Genomic DNA, 13,475 nt, shown 5'->3' with positions numbered 1-13,475 from the left:
CAGGCGATCAATCACGCATCAAATCAAGGATGGCAATCCTCTAATAAAACAGAAAACAAGGAAAACCTGCTTCTGCCAGTTTCCCCTCGCGAGAAAAATAACTTTTGGAACCATTCGGCCTCTGCACTACCCTGCCTTGGGATTACCTAAAATAAAAGAGAAACCATCTTAAGGCTCATCAGTCACAGCCTTCAACGTGACAGGAAAGGTTACGATTTTGTTTATGCATGTGTATAAAGTATTTACAGATTATTTCTTGCGCCTGCCCTCCTCCAATGATCTGCGTCCCTACTTCTGCATGCACTGGTTCTCACATAGCTAGACCACCACAAAGCCTATAACAAAAAGTTTCTTTTTTAAAGACGTGAAAACGAAAGAGATTGTGAGGCTTACTAAAATAAACGCACGCACAAACACAGAGACGTACATGATTGCTATACAAATCGTGCTCCCCTCGCCCTAGAAATTCAAAAATGAAAAGCAAAAGGTAAGAAAGTAATATGTGGCTGGGAACACCTTAAAGGCTATTATGCAGCATCCTAGTGATAAAAAGGGCACTTTTGACCCCTCCCCTCCTCGCCCTAGCTGCTCCATGATGGCGCTTAGTGTGGTGCTGTGGGGATGGCAGCGGTTCTTCTTGGGATTATTTGTGTTGATCTAATGAATGTGTCTAGAGAAGAGAGAGAGAGAAAGAAGGAGGAGGCGTTACCGTACCTGCCAAACGCCTAGGTGCTTGCTGTTTTCTCCTCGGCATGCTGCTGCTGCTGGAGAGTTTCCGCAGGACTTCTTCAATTCCTCTTTTTTCATGCAGAATTTAATTTAAAAAATGCACAAACAAATAAAGGGAGAGAGAAGACAGTGAGGAGTTAAAAAAAAATACGAAATGAAACTTTCTAACTCCGATCGGAAAGAAAAAAAAAACCCCCACCAACGTCAACAAGGAAGAAAAAAAAAAAGCATAAAAAGAGGTTCAACTGCAAAAGTTTGCGGGTAGGGTGCTGCCCAGTGCCCGAGTCGGCTCCCGATCTAGGAGGGGGGCAGGGATGGCACGGGAGCGCAGGGTCCGCCGCCGCCACTCAAAACCTGGCTTGGCGAATGTTTTCATTGACAGCGTTTTCCTCTCATTTTTAAGTTCCTAGCTTCTTGTGAGCTTCGCTTTTTTTCTTTTTTGCCAGAAGAGATTCGGAGTGAAACGCCAAGAAAAAAAAAAATTAAATCAGTTCAAACTGCACTTCAAATCCATTTTATTTTTCTTGCTCGCCTTCCTTCCTCCCCGACACCTCTCCTGGGGGGGGGGGGGTGGAAGGGGGGCCAAGAATGCGGGAGAAGATGGTATAGGATTCAGTCACTCCCCTCTCAGCCTTTCTTCCAAGATCAAAGAGTCTCAAAGCGCAACTTTCTTTCTTCCCCGTGTTCGGGTCGTAGATTTGTGTTTTATGACGTTGATGAAAGCTTTTTCATTTTGCAACGAGGTCGATACCGATCTCCTCTCTCCTCCACCCAGCACTGAGTCTAGGAACAAGAATGCAAATTAAAAAAAAAAAAAGAGAGAGAGAGGACTAAAGCCCCCCCCCCCCCCCCATGCACATACACCGGATGGTTAATGTCAGTCACTCCTCCATCTCCCAAACAGACAGATAAAACAGTCTTACCGAAGGACTACTTTCTGTCTCTCTCTCCCTCTCTCCCAAAGATCGTAGCTTCTTCAGACACTAAAGATACATTTTGTCATGTAGTTTTCTTTCCGATCTTGATCTACAACAAAAAAAATGTATAACCCAACACCGTGCGCAAGGGGGGAGGGTGAAAGAAAGGAAGATATTCACTGTGTGGGAGAGATGCACATGAACTATTTCCCCCCCTTTAAACTCCTGGGAGAGAAAGATACTCTCCCTCTCTTCTCTTTTCAGTGTAATGTAACACACACATTCAGATCCTAGGGCTTTCAGACAGTCTCAACTGATAGACAGACACATCGAGCTGCTTTTCCTGCTTCAGATTTTTACTCCTCCTCCTCCTGCCAACGTCACCCTGACAATTACAAATAGGTCTCACACAAACTCGTACCTGTCAATCTTTTTAATTGCTTTGTTTTCTTTTCGTTTTCCCACAACCAAACAATATGATATATACATATATATAAAAAATGAAGTCCTAATCCAGAATTTTGTGCGAGGTATTCAGTCAGACTGCTTGGTACAATACTTCAAGAGGGGCACGTGCTGAACAAGGGATCTGGTCATCTTTGCCAACTTGAATCCGGGCAGCTCCCTTTTGACAAACAGCGTGTATGGACCTCGCTGTATTTAGAACAGCTTTGCACAAAATCCAGACATAGCCATCTTTTCTTTCGAGCATAAAAATGAAATGACATATTGCTGATTGTTTTTCTTTGCATTGAAACACACATTTAGAAAGTCACACGTTTGTTAAAATGTTCTCTTAAACCATACAAATGGGATTTGAAAACGTAAATGATAGAAGAGTACTAATCACCGGCATCATTCAGGTACGTTATGATCTGTGCATAATAACAAAAATGATCCCTAGGGTTTATTAATAAAAGAATTTATAAAATGAGCTACCACTGCTGTCACTTAACCGCGTTTCACTCCATGTAAATCAGTGGTTCACCAACCGCTTTACTTTTGACTTTTTGATCTGTTTAATATAGCATCCTTAACTACATCACAAAGATTAAAACAGTAATCTTTACTGGAAAGCAAAGCTAAGCATTTAAAACGACTGTCAGATTAAGTTTTCTTTGAGGACAGGTCTGCGAGGCGTGGGGGAGGGGAGGATTTCTTACAGCTACATGTGTTACATTGGGATATAAAACCCACAAGACTGTAAAATGCCTCTAGAGTGTGTCTCCCGTTTCAAAGGACATGGCCAATATTTTTCTTTACTGTATACACAGCAGCAACCCTTCAGACGCCAGCAAATCCTTTCATAAATCGTGGAGCTTTTTATTCTCGTCACCTATAAATGCTATCCACTAGTGGTGGTTGCTAGTGGCTCTGGGTTGATTTGTATCACCTTGTGAGGAAGTGAACATTTCGCACGGGAAGGGGAGGGATTTGGTGTCAGCGGGAAGCAAAGCTGCACAACACCCTTAACTGAAGCGTGCGTGACACATTTAGCTTCAAGAACTCGTTTTATAGTATAAAGAACCCCCCCCCCCCCCCCGATTCTCAATTCCTGTAAAACAAAAATAGAATTAGCAAAACCATCCGTTGCTGTATAAAAGAATTGGAGGTTTAAACATTTTCCTGAAAGGCTGATTGAATTTTGAAAAAAAAAACCAAAACATTTTTATTGAGCTTCTGTAGCGTGTCATGCCACTTTTTAAATAAACGGATGAAGGACCAGGGGTGCAGTGCAGGCACAGCTGTGATCGGGCAGTTGTTGCTGCTGTGGCACAACTGGGGGGGGGGGCAGTGAGCAGCAAGTGTAGGGCAGGGCAGCAAGGAGTATGGAGCGGCTCCAAGGCTTAGGGCACTACGGACGGATTTGGAGATGAGTGTATTCTGTGACTCTCCAGTCCTTCCTGATCTTTGCGAGTAAAGCGAAGATCAGCTCTTGCTCTCTGCGGGACTGGCTTGTTGTAACGGAGAGCTTTGGAAGTGAAGACGCTTCCGGCAGGCAGGCTTTCTGATAACTGATTTGCATAGGGAGATTTTTTTTTTCTCTCTCTCTCTCTCCAGTCTCTGGCAGAGGAGGAAAGTGGGTGGTGGTAGTGGTAGAAGTTTTCTTTTTTCTGCCTGCTGTAAACACTGCGAGAGCCGGGGACTGGGCGAACCAGTAGCGTGCTGCACACAGTGGAAGGAGGGAGGGAGGGAGCAAAGGCCAGGCATGAGTTTTCGGAGCGTTCTGGCGGCCGCCGGGATTAGTCTGAGGGCTTCCATCTGGTGGCCGTTCCGACCTCGATCCATCGTGGACATGTCCTACTCCCAGCATTTCATGGATCCCCAGGGCTCCGCCATCCCCACAACCATGAAAAAGCTGGTGGCGACGAAACTGACTGCAAACTTCCGCCAGGCTGTCACACTGCAGGCCGGCGTGCCTGTTCCAGTTCCGGGAGATGGAGACCTGCTCGTCAGAAACCGGTGAGTCCCCCTCCCTTCCGTTCTCCCTCTTCCCACTGTTTCCACCCGGCCTGCACTCAGGGAGAGCCCTTCTCTGCACGCTTCCACGAGCACTTAGTATCTTCCACTGCGCTCCACTCCACCACACACTCCTCTTATTTAACCCAATCCTCAAACATTTGGTGGCCTCTCTCTCTTCCTGATTGCAATAAAATGGGTTGTACCACTACCAGCCGCCATCTGGCGACTGTTAATTTAAGTTTATTATTATTTTAGTTTCTGATGTCAGAGCTAAGTCTCCCTTTGCTTTTCCTCATCCTTACTCCTGGTCACTGAAATAAAGTAGCTTATCTCTTTCATGTTAACCCTTCCACACATCTCAAGAACACAGCTTTCACTTATTTAGTGTTTAGATCTGAAGAGTGAGGGGCAGCTGACTCTAGACTGATCATATTGGTGGTACTGTGAGAGATTGAAAGTTAATATGTCACGTTCTTTCTAAACTCTTCCAGTGTTCTGTTGTAAGCCCCTCCTTTTTCTAGCTTGATGTTTTCTGCACGTCACTAACCTTTCGTAAGCAGTGAATCAACAGTAAAATGCAAAACCACTTGGAACTCTGTTCTTCTTTCCCATGCTACTCTTTGCCATCTCTATTACTCTCTTCCTCTTCCCTCCTTCGGGAGCATCCCAGTGAGATCTCCAGCCACCTTAAGGGAAGAAATGAACCCAAATACTTCATTGGCTTCTCCTGCCTTTCATGAGTGCCTCTGCTATTTCGGTTCTGTGTGTGTGTGTGGAAAGTTCTGAATTACATAATTTTGATAGTAATCAGTCGGCAAAGTAGAATTACTTTATAAAGAGCACCACTGTTTGTTTTTTTTAACAACAGGTCAGTATACTGTTGAATTTATGTGATATGGACCGTGGCTGAGCGAGAGAGCGTTGTATCTCTCTCCAAATCCATAATGGGCAGGATTCGTTGACTAAAACAAGAATATGTGCAGTTATTTACTTAATCTTTACTAAAGTGCAAAACGTTAACATGTCTAAAAGACTGTTTAATCATACTCTCACCGCCCCCTCCCCTGAAACACACACACACACACATACAGTTATTTGGGGCTGTCATATTTCTTTTATTGTAAAAAATGTATATTCATGACTGACAGACACAATACTCATGTTTTAGGAGCAGGTATTGAAAGACCTTTTTTATTGAGAGATTGGAAGTGAGTGTGGATCTCTTTCTAGTACATTCGTACTGATTTGTATATAGTGTGGGACGGAAGCCAACTGTATCTAAAGAGGACATGAAAATTCACATCCGCAGCTGCCATCTAATTCACCCTGGCAAGGGCAAATTGGGAAGAGCCAGACCCCCCCCCCCCCCTTCTAAAGTAAGCATTTGGGGACCATGATCTGTTGGATGTTGTTACTAAAGCCCCGGCCCCTCATTCAGACAAACCCGTATTGGAGCAGCTAAGGGATAACAGCTCAGTCCCAACAAAGCTTTTGAACTAGAACACCCAGTGTTCATGTATGTTCCTGGATGTTACAGATGTCATGTTTTTGCTAATTAACCTTCTTTTTTAAGTCAGATTTCGGTTTACGTGTCACCTTTTTAACACTTTCTTTTTGTGTTATGCATCTGCTGGTGGGGGTGTTCAGTGGCTTTTCTGAGTTCCCTCCACATTGAGAACCCACAGCTTGTTCTCTGCTGGGTAGGTTAATTCGGCGCCCTGCAGGGGTTGCCTAGCTGCCTTAAGCAGGCAATATACAACCTATCTACTTTGCAAAAGGGTATTAGTTCTAGGCTTTGAAATCCACTTTTATAAAACCAGAGCTCCACACAAACAGAAGAACAATTACTTCCTTCTCTAGTCTTGTCAGAGCTGTACAAGCCAGGTCTAACTTCGTGTAGTTCAAAGTTCGGCTCTGTTTCAGTGCTGTTCACAAGAGACAATAGCACTGAAACAGAGACGAACTTTGAACTACACGAAGTTATCTTGAAAGACAATTTTACAGCCTGTTTGCAAGTATGAAATGCACCTCCGTTATTTGGTGATATTATATTTATGACTGTTTTTAATTGCACAGGTATGCAGTTGATCAAAAATGATAATTGTATGCGAGCAGTTCGTGTTATACCAACATTCTTTTACTAGGGTTCAATTGTAATAGTTTTTATGAGAATAAATCATGGCCCTGCATATAACTTTTTTTTTTAATTCCAAAAGCCAACATATTGGGGTGGATTTTCTCCAGTGTTTATAATAGAAAACGAAAAACCAAATTGTTGCAGGATAGATGATTTTAAATCGGACCCAGATTTGTAAACTAGCGCTATATCATTCTTAGCTCGGAAGACATTTATGCAGTGCAAACACGAAAACTCATCTTGCGTCTTTTTTCCGTTGTCATAAACTCAGCTTTACAGATTGCTGTATTAGACTAAATAAGAAAACTTGTTTTTGCGGAGTTATCCCTTTTTCTTCGAATTCCCTGTCTTAGATTGACATTTTATTTTCTAAACAAATATTCTTAAACGACTTTACTTTTGAGGAGACGTTGCTAGAGAAAGGAGCCTATGGGAAAGGTGAAAAATAAACTTTTTGATACCAGAGTCCAAAAGATAAAACACAATTTTGGTTACTGGCTGTGGAAATTTATTTTCTGCCAGTATCCGATTTTGATTACTTCGTTTTGCACCCGATTTCTATTTTTTTCCTTTTTTTTTTTTTTTTGTCAAAGATAGCACGTTCTCCTCCTCTCTGCAGGATCGTCCTGTTTTTACAATAAACAATACCAGGGCTCAACACTTCCAGTATAAATAAACGCTGTGACTCAGAACTGTGTAATTATTTAGGAAAAGCAACTGTGTGCTCTTAATTTGTCATTTAAAAAAAAGTGTGTTATATATATAATGTGTGTGTGTATCAACATATAGATACACACACACACACATCCATGTGAACTTCCGTTTTCATTAAAAAAAAAAAAGAAAGAAAGAAGGAAAAGCATCTTTCAAAGAACTTATACTAGGCAGGTTTCCCCCAATAGACGTCCTTTAAAGCAAGTTTTTTTGAACTCGTCAAAAAATATTGATCAAGCACTAGTGTTCTAGACGACTCGAATAAGCTTGCAGGATAGCTTTAGTATATGTTCCTTGGTAATTCTTCTGTTCGAGTATTTAAAAGGAAAACAGAATAATTTAAATCGCTGCACAATTAAGAAGTGCCTCAAATTGTTTCGCTTGGAAAATGAGGAAAGAGAGTTTGCTTTTTTTCAGATAATTTCCGATATATGAAGTACATAACTATAATTATGGTTCTTGTTTCAGATTCATGTTTCACGGTTTAGTCAACACCTAGAACGAATTCAAGCTAAATAATACCAGAGATTGGACGTGATGCAACATCTAATTGTGGGATCTGTCAAGGTAGATGCGTTAGGCGGCAGGACCAGGGTAAGGGTGGCAGTGGATACTAGTGCCAGGGTCGGGGATCTGGTGAGGTAGGTATGGTGGGAGGGGGGCAGTACCAAGCTCAGACTCCAGTTGCTTCTGCTGTAGGAGTCCCACACACTTAATTTGGCCAACGTATCAATAGCAAAGTTGGAATCTATGTGAGATCTGGTGGCGATGCCAGGACTCCCCTCACTACCATTCACGCCTAAGCTTAATCTCCCCCTGGGAAGGACGGTCGTGCTTTCCTCTTCGACCTCCTACTGCCACCCCTTTTCCTTGCTACGGCTGCAGCCAGAAGGGTTTCTGGTGACAGGCAAAAGGCGGTGGTGCCCGAAGAGTCCCACACACACCGTCAAAACTGCAGGCCTCACTGCGACTGTTGCTCTGCCTTGTGACCGACATTTACTCTTTACTTATGCATCTGGTAAAAAGTGCAGAAGCTTGAGATAGACCAGTAGGGAGGATACGTTGCAAACCTTTCCACACGCAGAGGTGGCCTCTCTGGCTCTTTTTCACCAGGCTTTAGGCTCTTCAGTGTGGGGGGAGGGGGGAGGTACGAGAAAGGTCATCAGCTGCATGTCTGTGTCAAAAGGCCAGCCATGAACCGGCTCTGAACTTTGTGCTTAACTATATCTTTACTGCCACAAAGGAGAATTTGCTGTCATGGCCCATCAATTGCGAACATTGTTTGGTCAGAGGCTGGGGGGGCGTCTGCAAGAAAGACCGGGATGGGAAGTCACTTTGCAGCTACCGGTAGATGTGGCTTTTTTATTTTTTTGCGTCAGGTTCTAGGCTCTGATTAATGCTGCGCTCAACAGCGGCGACAAACACATTGTTGGCCTGCCTCTTTTTTGTATATGCAACTAGACTGGTAATTTTTTCTGATTAGTAATAATAGAAAGAAAGAAACCACCAAGGAGGCCAGCTGTAATGTGGCAAAGGAATAAAGTGCCTAAAGGTTTGCGCACTAAGCTGGCAGAAAATCACCAATGCTTCTAGGTTTTTAGAATAGTTCCAAGCAACACTGCATTTATAGCTAGGAATACACGAAGATTGAAATAGATTTGCGCACTCATTTGTTGTGGGCTACCTTTAATTTTTTTTTTTTGGGGGGGGGGGGGGGGCAAGACAAACTTTCACGTGTAGTGTCGTGGTATTGCAAGAGGAACTTAATTCTTTGGTGCTACCAAAGCAACGGGTGGGGGATGGGGGGGGGGGGACTGACATGTGCGAGGCCTTCAGCTGCAGCCTGCCTTTTCTGGAGCGAAGCTGACCGACGGCGCCCTCCCCGCCGCCGCCCTCCCCGCCGCCGCCCCCTCCTGTCACGCGGCCGCTCACCGCTTTCCCGCCCGCAGTTCGTTGACGACAATAAATAAATGAACCCCGAAAAAATAACGGAGCCCCGGGAACACGGTCACCTTCTTCGTCGCGTTACCGTATACACGCGTACTGTGTGAAGTTTTTTATTTTCCGAAGTTTAAAATGAAACAAAAAGTTTTAAAACGGTAAGAGGGTGGGACGGGCCAGGAAAGGAGGCAGAAAAGTAGCCCGAGAGTACAACACGGGGCTCCTCGGTTTTTAAATAGACTATGGTTGGTGGCCACAGATTCCCGCCTTTTTTTTTTGGTGTGTGTGTGTGTGTGGTTGGTCATGGCGTGCACTCCGGTGAGGGAGGCCAAGAACTGAACACGTTCTTCCGCTGACATCCTCTAATTATGCCCTTCAGGGTCCGGGAGGCGCTAAAGCTTCGTTACCAATAACTGTAGTGTGTCGTCTTTTTCGAGGTTTTCTCGGCGTCAGGACACTGACTTATAGGCAGCCGCTGAATTCATTTCCAAAGGAAGAAGTGATGTGCGAGAAGTCTTGCCTGTTGTTGATGGCGTTGTGCTCATCCTCAGCCTTGCCTTTGCTTATAATTAGATGTGAAGCGCTGATTTCCTGACATAATCAATACCCCCTTGCTTATGCATCCATTTTGTAGCGTGTTTAATTCTAGTTTTTCACTTCTCTGGAGAGATCAATAATTGACACCCCCCTGCCAACGTAACATGTCTTGTTGGGTTTTTATTTGTTTGTTTTGCCAGTTCAAAATGAGAGAAAGTACTGTCTTATTAATGATGTACAATTTTTTTAGCAGTTCAGATATACAAAACTGATTAAAGTCACTGTTTCGCTCATGCACCTGTGAGTTTTTTTTCTAGGAGAATGATTTATGTTTGTATCTAGCAGTACTTAATGAGGATTGACTCCATACACAGGCTAAAATGCTTCTAAAATGACAGAGTTGTTGTATAGTAAAACTAAACATACTCATCTAGTTTTGTTTCTCTCTCATTTTTTTTATTTCATTCTTTTAGATTTGTTGGAATTAATGCATCTGATATCAACTACTCTGCTGGTCGGTATGACCCCTCAGCTAAGCCTCCATTCGATGTTGGTTTTGAAGGTATTGGTGAAGTGGTAGCCTTGGGACGAAGTGCTAGTGCTAGGTTCACAGTTAACCAGGTGGTGGCCTACATGGCACCAGGATCCTTTGCTGAATATACAGTTGTGCCTGCCAACTTTGCTGTTCCAATGCCCTCTCTAAAACCCGAGTTTCTCACCCTGTTGGTAAGTGGCACCACTGCTTACATCAGCCTGAAAGAGCTTGGAGAGTTAACTGAAGGAAGAAAAGTTCTTGTGACAGCAGCAGCTGGAGGAACAGGCCAGTTTGCTATACAACTTTCCAAGCAGGCAAAGTGCCATGTAATTGGAACTTGTTCATCTAATGAGAAGGTTGGTTTTCTGAAGTCCATCGGTTGCGACCGTCCCATCAACTATAAAACTGAGAATGTTGCAGAAGTCCTGAAAAAAGAATACCCCCAAGGTGTGGACGTTGTGTATGAATCTATTGGAGGAAAAATGTTTGACTTGTCTGTGAGATCTTTGGCTACCAAAGGGCGGCTAATAATTATAGGGTTTATCTCTGGCTACCAAACAGCGACTGGTCTTTCACCAGTTGATGCAGGGGGCTTGCCAGCTGCCCTGCTGAAGAAATCTGCCAGCCTTAGAGGATTCTTCCTGAACCATTACTTACCTCAGTACCAGGAAGCCATGCTAACTTTGCTGAAGATGTATAGAGATGGAGAACTGGTGTGTGAGGTGGACTTTGGAGACGTATCTCCAGAGGGCAAGTTCACTGGCTTGGAGTCGGTGTTCCGGGCTGTAGATTATATGTACATGGGAAAAAATATTGGAAAGATTGTAGTTGAATTACCTCACCCGGTCACCAGCAAGCTGTAAAAATAGAATAACAGCATAATTCAAAATAAGAAGTGAGAATTTTCTGCATAGAATTACTATTAACAATTTTATTTTCTGGCAAATGCATAGGATATGCAAACTCAGTTTCAAGTTTATCAATTGTCATAAAAAGTTACTTAAACAGTGATAGTGGTAAAGGGTTATTGTCATTTCATTCTGTAACTAACTTTCTGGCAGTCTTAATTGTGTTAATAACCATTCAGTAAAACTGAGGTGAGCAGTTTAAAATTTGGATTTTAGTATCAGTATCTTACGTTTGTTCAGTGTTCAAACTATGCAGTGTATTCTGTGTTCTATAAATAATTTGATTTTATTTTTAAAGCTTCAATTTACTCATAGAACACATAATATATTTTTATAGAAATTTGAAATGCAACTCAGGGTCAACCATTACAACTGTCATTTAGGAAAGAAAGGAATCTTTCTGGGTTTTTGTCAAATTTGGAAAAAAAAAAAAACAATCTCCGTTTAGGACATACAACTAGTTTGCATATGCATGTGAATGCCTCATTTTCCAGTTTGGTCCATTTAGAAATTTAAAATATGTTATATGTAATAAATCAAATGTGTTTCGAGAAAATGAAGCACACTCAAGTTTCAAACTGTAGCTAATTTTCAGTTAAGGCTGATGCATTTTTACAATAAATAACAGTAGCATTCTGAATGGCAGTCAAAGCAGATATGTACAGTAAGAGTTTAAACAATGATAATGCTGCAAAAGAGATCTGGTATGCACTCAAAACACAACAAAATTCTAAATTGTTAACATATAAGCTTCTGGAAATGTATATTAAAGCAGATGTAAGGGAGAGATTTAAATAATCTAACAATAATTGTGCATTTATGCTTGTAAAGAGTTTATGAAGCATTTGGAAAGAGAATTTTAGCAATAGTTGCAGGGCAGGTGCTTTTATTCTTTTTTTTTCTTTTCTTTTTTAATGTCTTTCAGGCTCAGTTTAGTAAGCTTTTTTGCTCATAGCCACGGAATGAGAAAAAAAAATTAACTCAAGCCCTAAATAAAATTGCTATAATGGAAACTATTCATACATCTAGGTGTTAAGTCACAACATTGTCTCCCCCACCCTTACCCTGGCAAGAATGTAAGAGTGTAAGAGTTGGCACCAAGGACCAATCCTGCACTTCTGAGCTTTTCAAGCCTGTAAAAATTACCTGCCGAGCTCAACATATCCAAACACAAATGTGCTTCGCATTTAATTGTGTGTGCCGGAATTCTTAAATGTCTTTTAAAAGCTATTATGGTAGATCCTTACCAGAGTATTTTTCTGTTTCCTTTCTTCCTTTGTATTTTATTTGAAAGCAGAGCCATGAGAAAGTATCGGAGTCGCATCCTATATAACTATGACCATAATTACAGTTGTTCAGGGAAAAGTTTGTCACGATACCCGGAAAGATATTATATTTTTCTTCTTCCAGTCAGCCGAAAGAGTACAGAAATTCCACTGTTGAATGGCTGTTGGTATCTGTTTTACAAGATTTACTCATTTGCAGGTACCTAATGTAGCTGCTAGCATGCATGCACAACAATACAATTTATATGGTAAATGGAACCAAATAATGGCCTCGCTGAATGTTATGGCTGCACTGAAGGGAAATGTCACGGTAAATAGCTGCCAAATTATGGATCATGCCGAAGTGTCACAACTGCACTAAAGACAAATAGCACTAGAGGCTATTGCCACTGTGACACTTCTTGAGTTATGAAGAAGAGGAACAGCCTGAAGTGAGACTCTTTGTGTCCTCAATATAGCAAAGGGTTTACTGGTTCAGTGTTACAAGGGAGCCCCATCCAATATTAATCTGTGACTTCTTGATCCTAAGAGCCCTGGCAAAACAGAAAGACTTTTAACAATATGTGCCTTGTATATACAGCTCAACTGTAGGGATTTTTGTTTTCTTTTTTAATAACAGATGTGTAAGATGAAAAGCTACTGGTAGTGACAACATATTGCAATAGAATAATCAAAGGCTGTTATTATATTGCACATGGTAAGCATGTGAAACATTTAGTTGCTGTTTATGCAGATAGGTGCATTATTGCTTTTATTTCACAAATCTTTCCTCCCTTCTTAAAGATTTGAGCAGTTAGGATATTGCCAGCTAAATTGCTTCATCTCAAGTGAAGTCAGTCCTGGATTCTTTCATTTTAATGGGAGGGTAATAAAGATGAAAGACTAACGTTTTAGCTGATGGATCCCTTAAGCTACAGTATAGAAATTTATTGTTTTGAGGTCATATGACTAAATTTTCATACAAAAAAAAACATCTTAAGCTAATTTGTCCCATTTTTACATTTCATTTATTTATTTATTTTTAAGTGGATAAAATTTGTGAGCCTTACACTGTGTTTTTGTGTGTGTGTTTAAATTTACTTAGAGAACAAGAAGGAAGGACATTTGTCCTTGTTTTGAAGTGTAAAAAAATGCTTTATAAATGTAAGGTTGGATTTTAGCACTGACCTCTCTCTTCTGGGGGGTCAGGGTTCAAGTCCATACTGTTATGATAAGTGAAACGAGTTTGATGGTCTCAGCACCTTTCTTAGTGAACCGTGGTACACATCACAAAACTGTTACCATAATTCAGGGCAATTGTCTGTCTGT

At 41.8% G+C, this 13,475-nt stretch overlaps 2 protein-coding genes across 4 annotated transcripts in view; one reads left to right on the top strand and one right to left on the bottom strand.

The window, feature by feature from the left end:
- TSHZ1 (teashirt zinc finger homeobox 1) overlaps positions 1 to 1,919 on the bottom strand; it is a 198,592-nt gene extending 196,673 nt beyond the window's left edge. The window contains exons 1-2 of the mRNA XM_030211749.1: positions 1,653 to 1,919; positions 715 to 1,512 (exon numbers count right to left, since the gene is read on the bottom strand). Of these exons, the coding sequence (XP_030067609.1) occupies positions 715 to 754 (40 nt within the window). The 5' untranslated portion in view covers positions 755 to 1,512; positions 1,653 to 1,919. The remainder of the gene's footprint in view (positions 1 to 714; positions 1,513 to 1,652) is intronic.
- A 1,538-nt stretch (positions 1,920 to 3,457) lies between these two features.
- Positions 3,458 to 11,327, top strand: ZADH2 (zinc binding alcohol dehydrogenase domain containing 2). Of its 3 annotated transcripts, XM_030211730.1 has the most exons (3): positions 6,055 to 6,116; positions 7,131 to 7,134; positions 9,912 to 11,327. In XM_030211730.1, the coding sequence occupies exon 3, from the start codon at positions 10,072 to 10,074 to the stop codon at positions 10,834 to 10,836; it is 765 nt and encodes a 254-aa protein (XP_030067590.1). In that variant the 5' UTR covers positions 6,055 to 6,116; positions 7,131 to 7,134; positions 9,912 to 10,071; the 3' UTR covers positions 10,837 to 11,327. The 3 variants fall into 3 exon arrangements, with proteins under 3 accessions (XP_030067580.1, XP_030067599.1, XP_030067590.1); XM_030211720.1 differs by lacking the exons at positions 6,055 to 6,116; positions 7,131 to 7,134 and adding an exon at positions 3,458 to 4,109; XM_030211739.1 differs by lacking the exons at positions 6,055 to 6,116; positions 7,131 to 7,134 and adding an exon at positions 4,769 to 4,977.
- The last annotated feature ends 2,148 nt before the right edge of the window (positions 11,328 to 13,475 follow it).

The sequence above is a fragment of the Microcaecilia unicolor genome, chromosome 1 (assembly GCF_901765095.1).
Source record: "Microcaecilia unicolor chromosome 1, aMicUni1.1, whole genome shotgun sequence".
In the NCBI taxonomy this organism is placed as follows: domain Eukaryota; kingdom Metazoa; phylum Chordata; class Amphibia; order Gymnophiona; family Siphonopidae; genus Microcaecilia; species Microcaecilia unicolor.
The sequence above is the reverse complement of the archived record's forward strand: the minus strand, read 5'-3'. Positions and strand labels throughout refer to the sequence as shown.

What these genes read in the sequence shown, in the direction of transcription:
- ZADH2 (XM_030211720.1), top strand. Translation starts at nt 3,856, where the DNA reads ATGAGTTTTCGGAGCGTTCTGGCGGCCGCCGGGATTAGTCTGAGGGCT. An exon ending in GACCTGCTCGTCAGAAACCG is followed by an intron (nt 4,110 to 9,911) that starts GTGAGTCCCCCT and finishes TCATTCTTTTAG; the next exon opens with ATTTGTTGGAATTAATGCAT.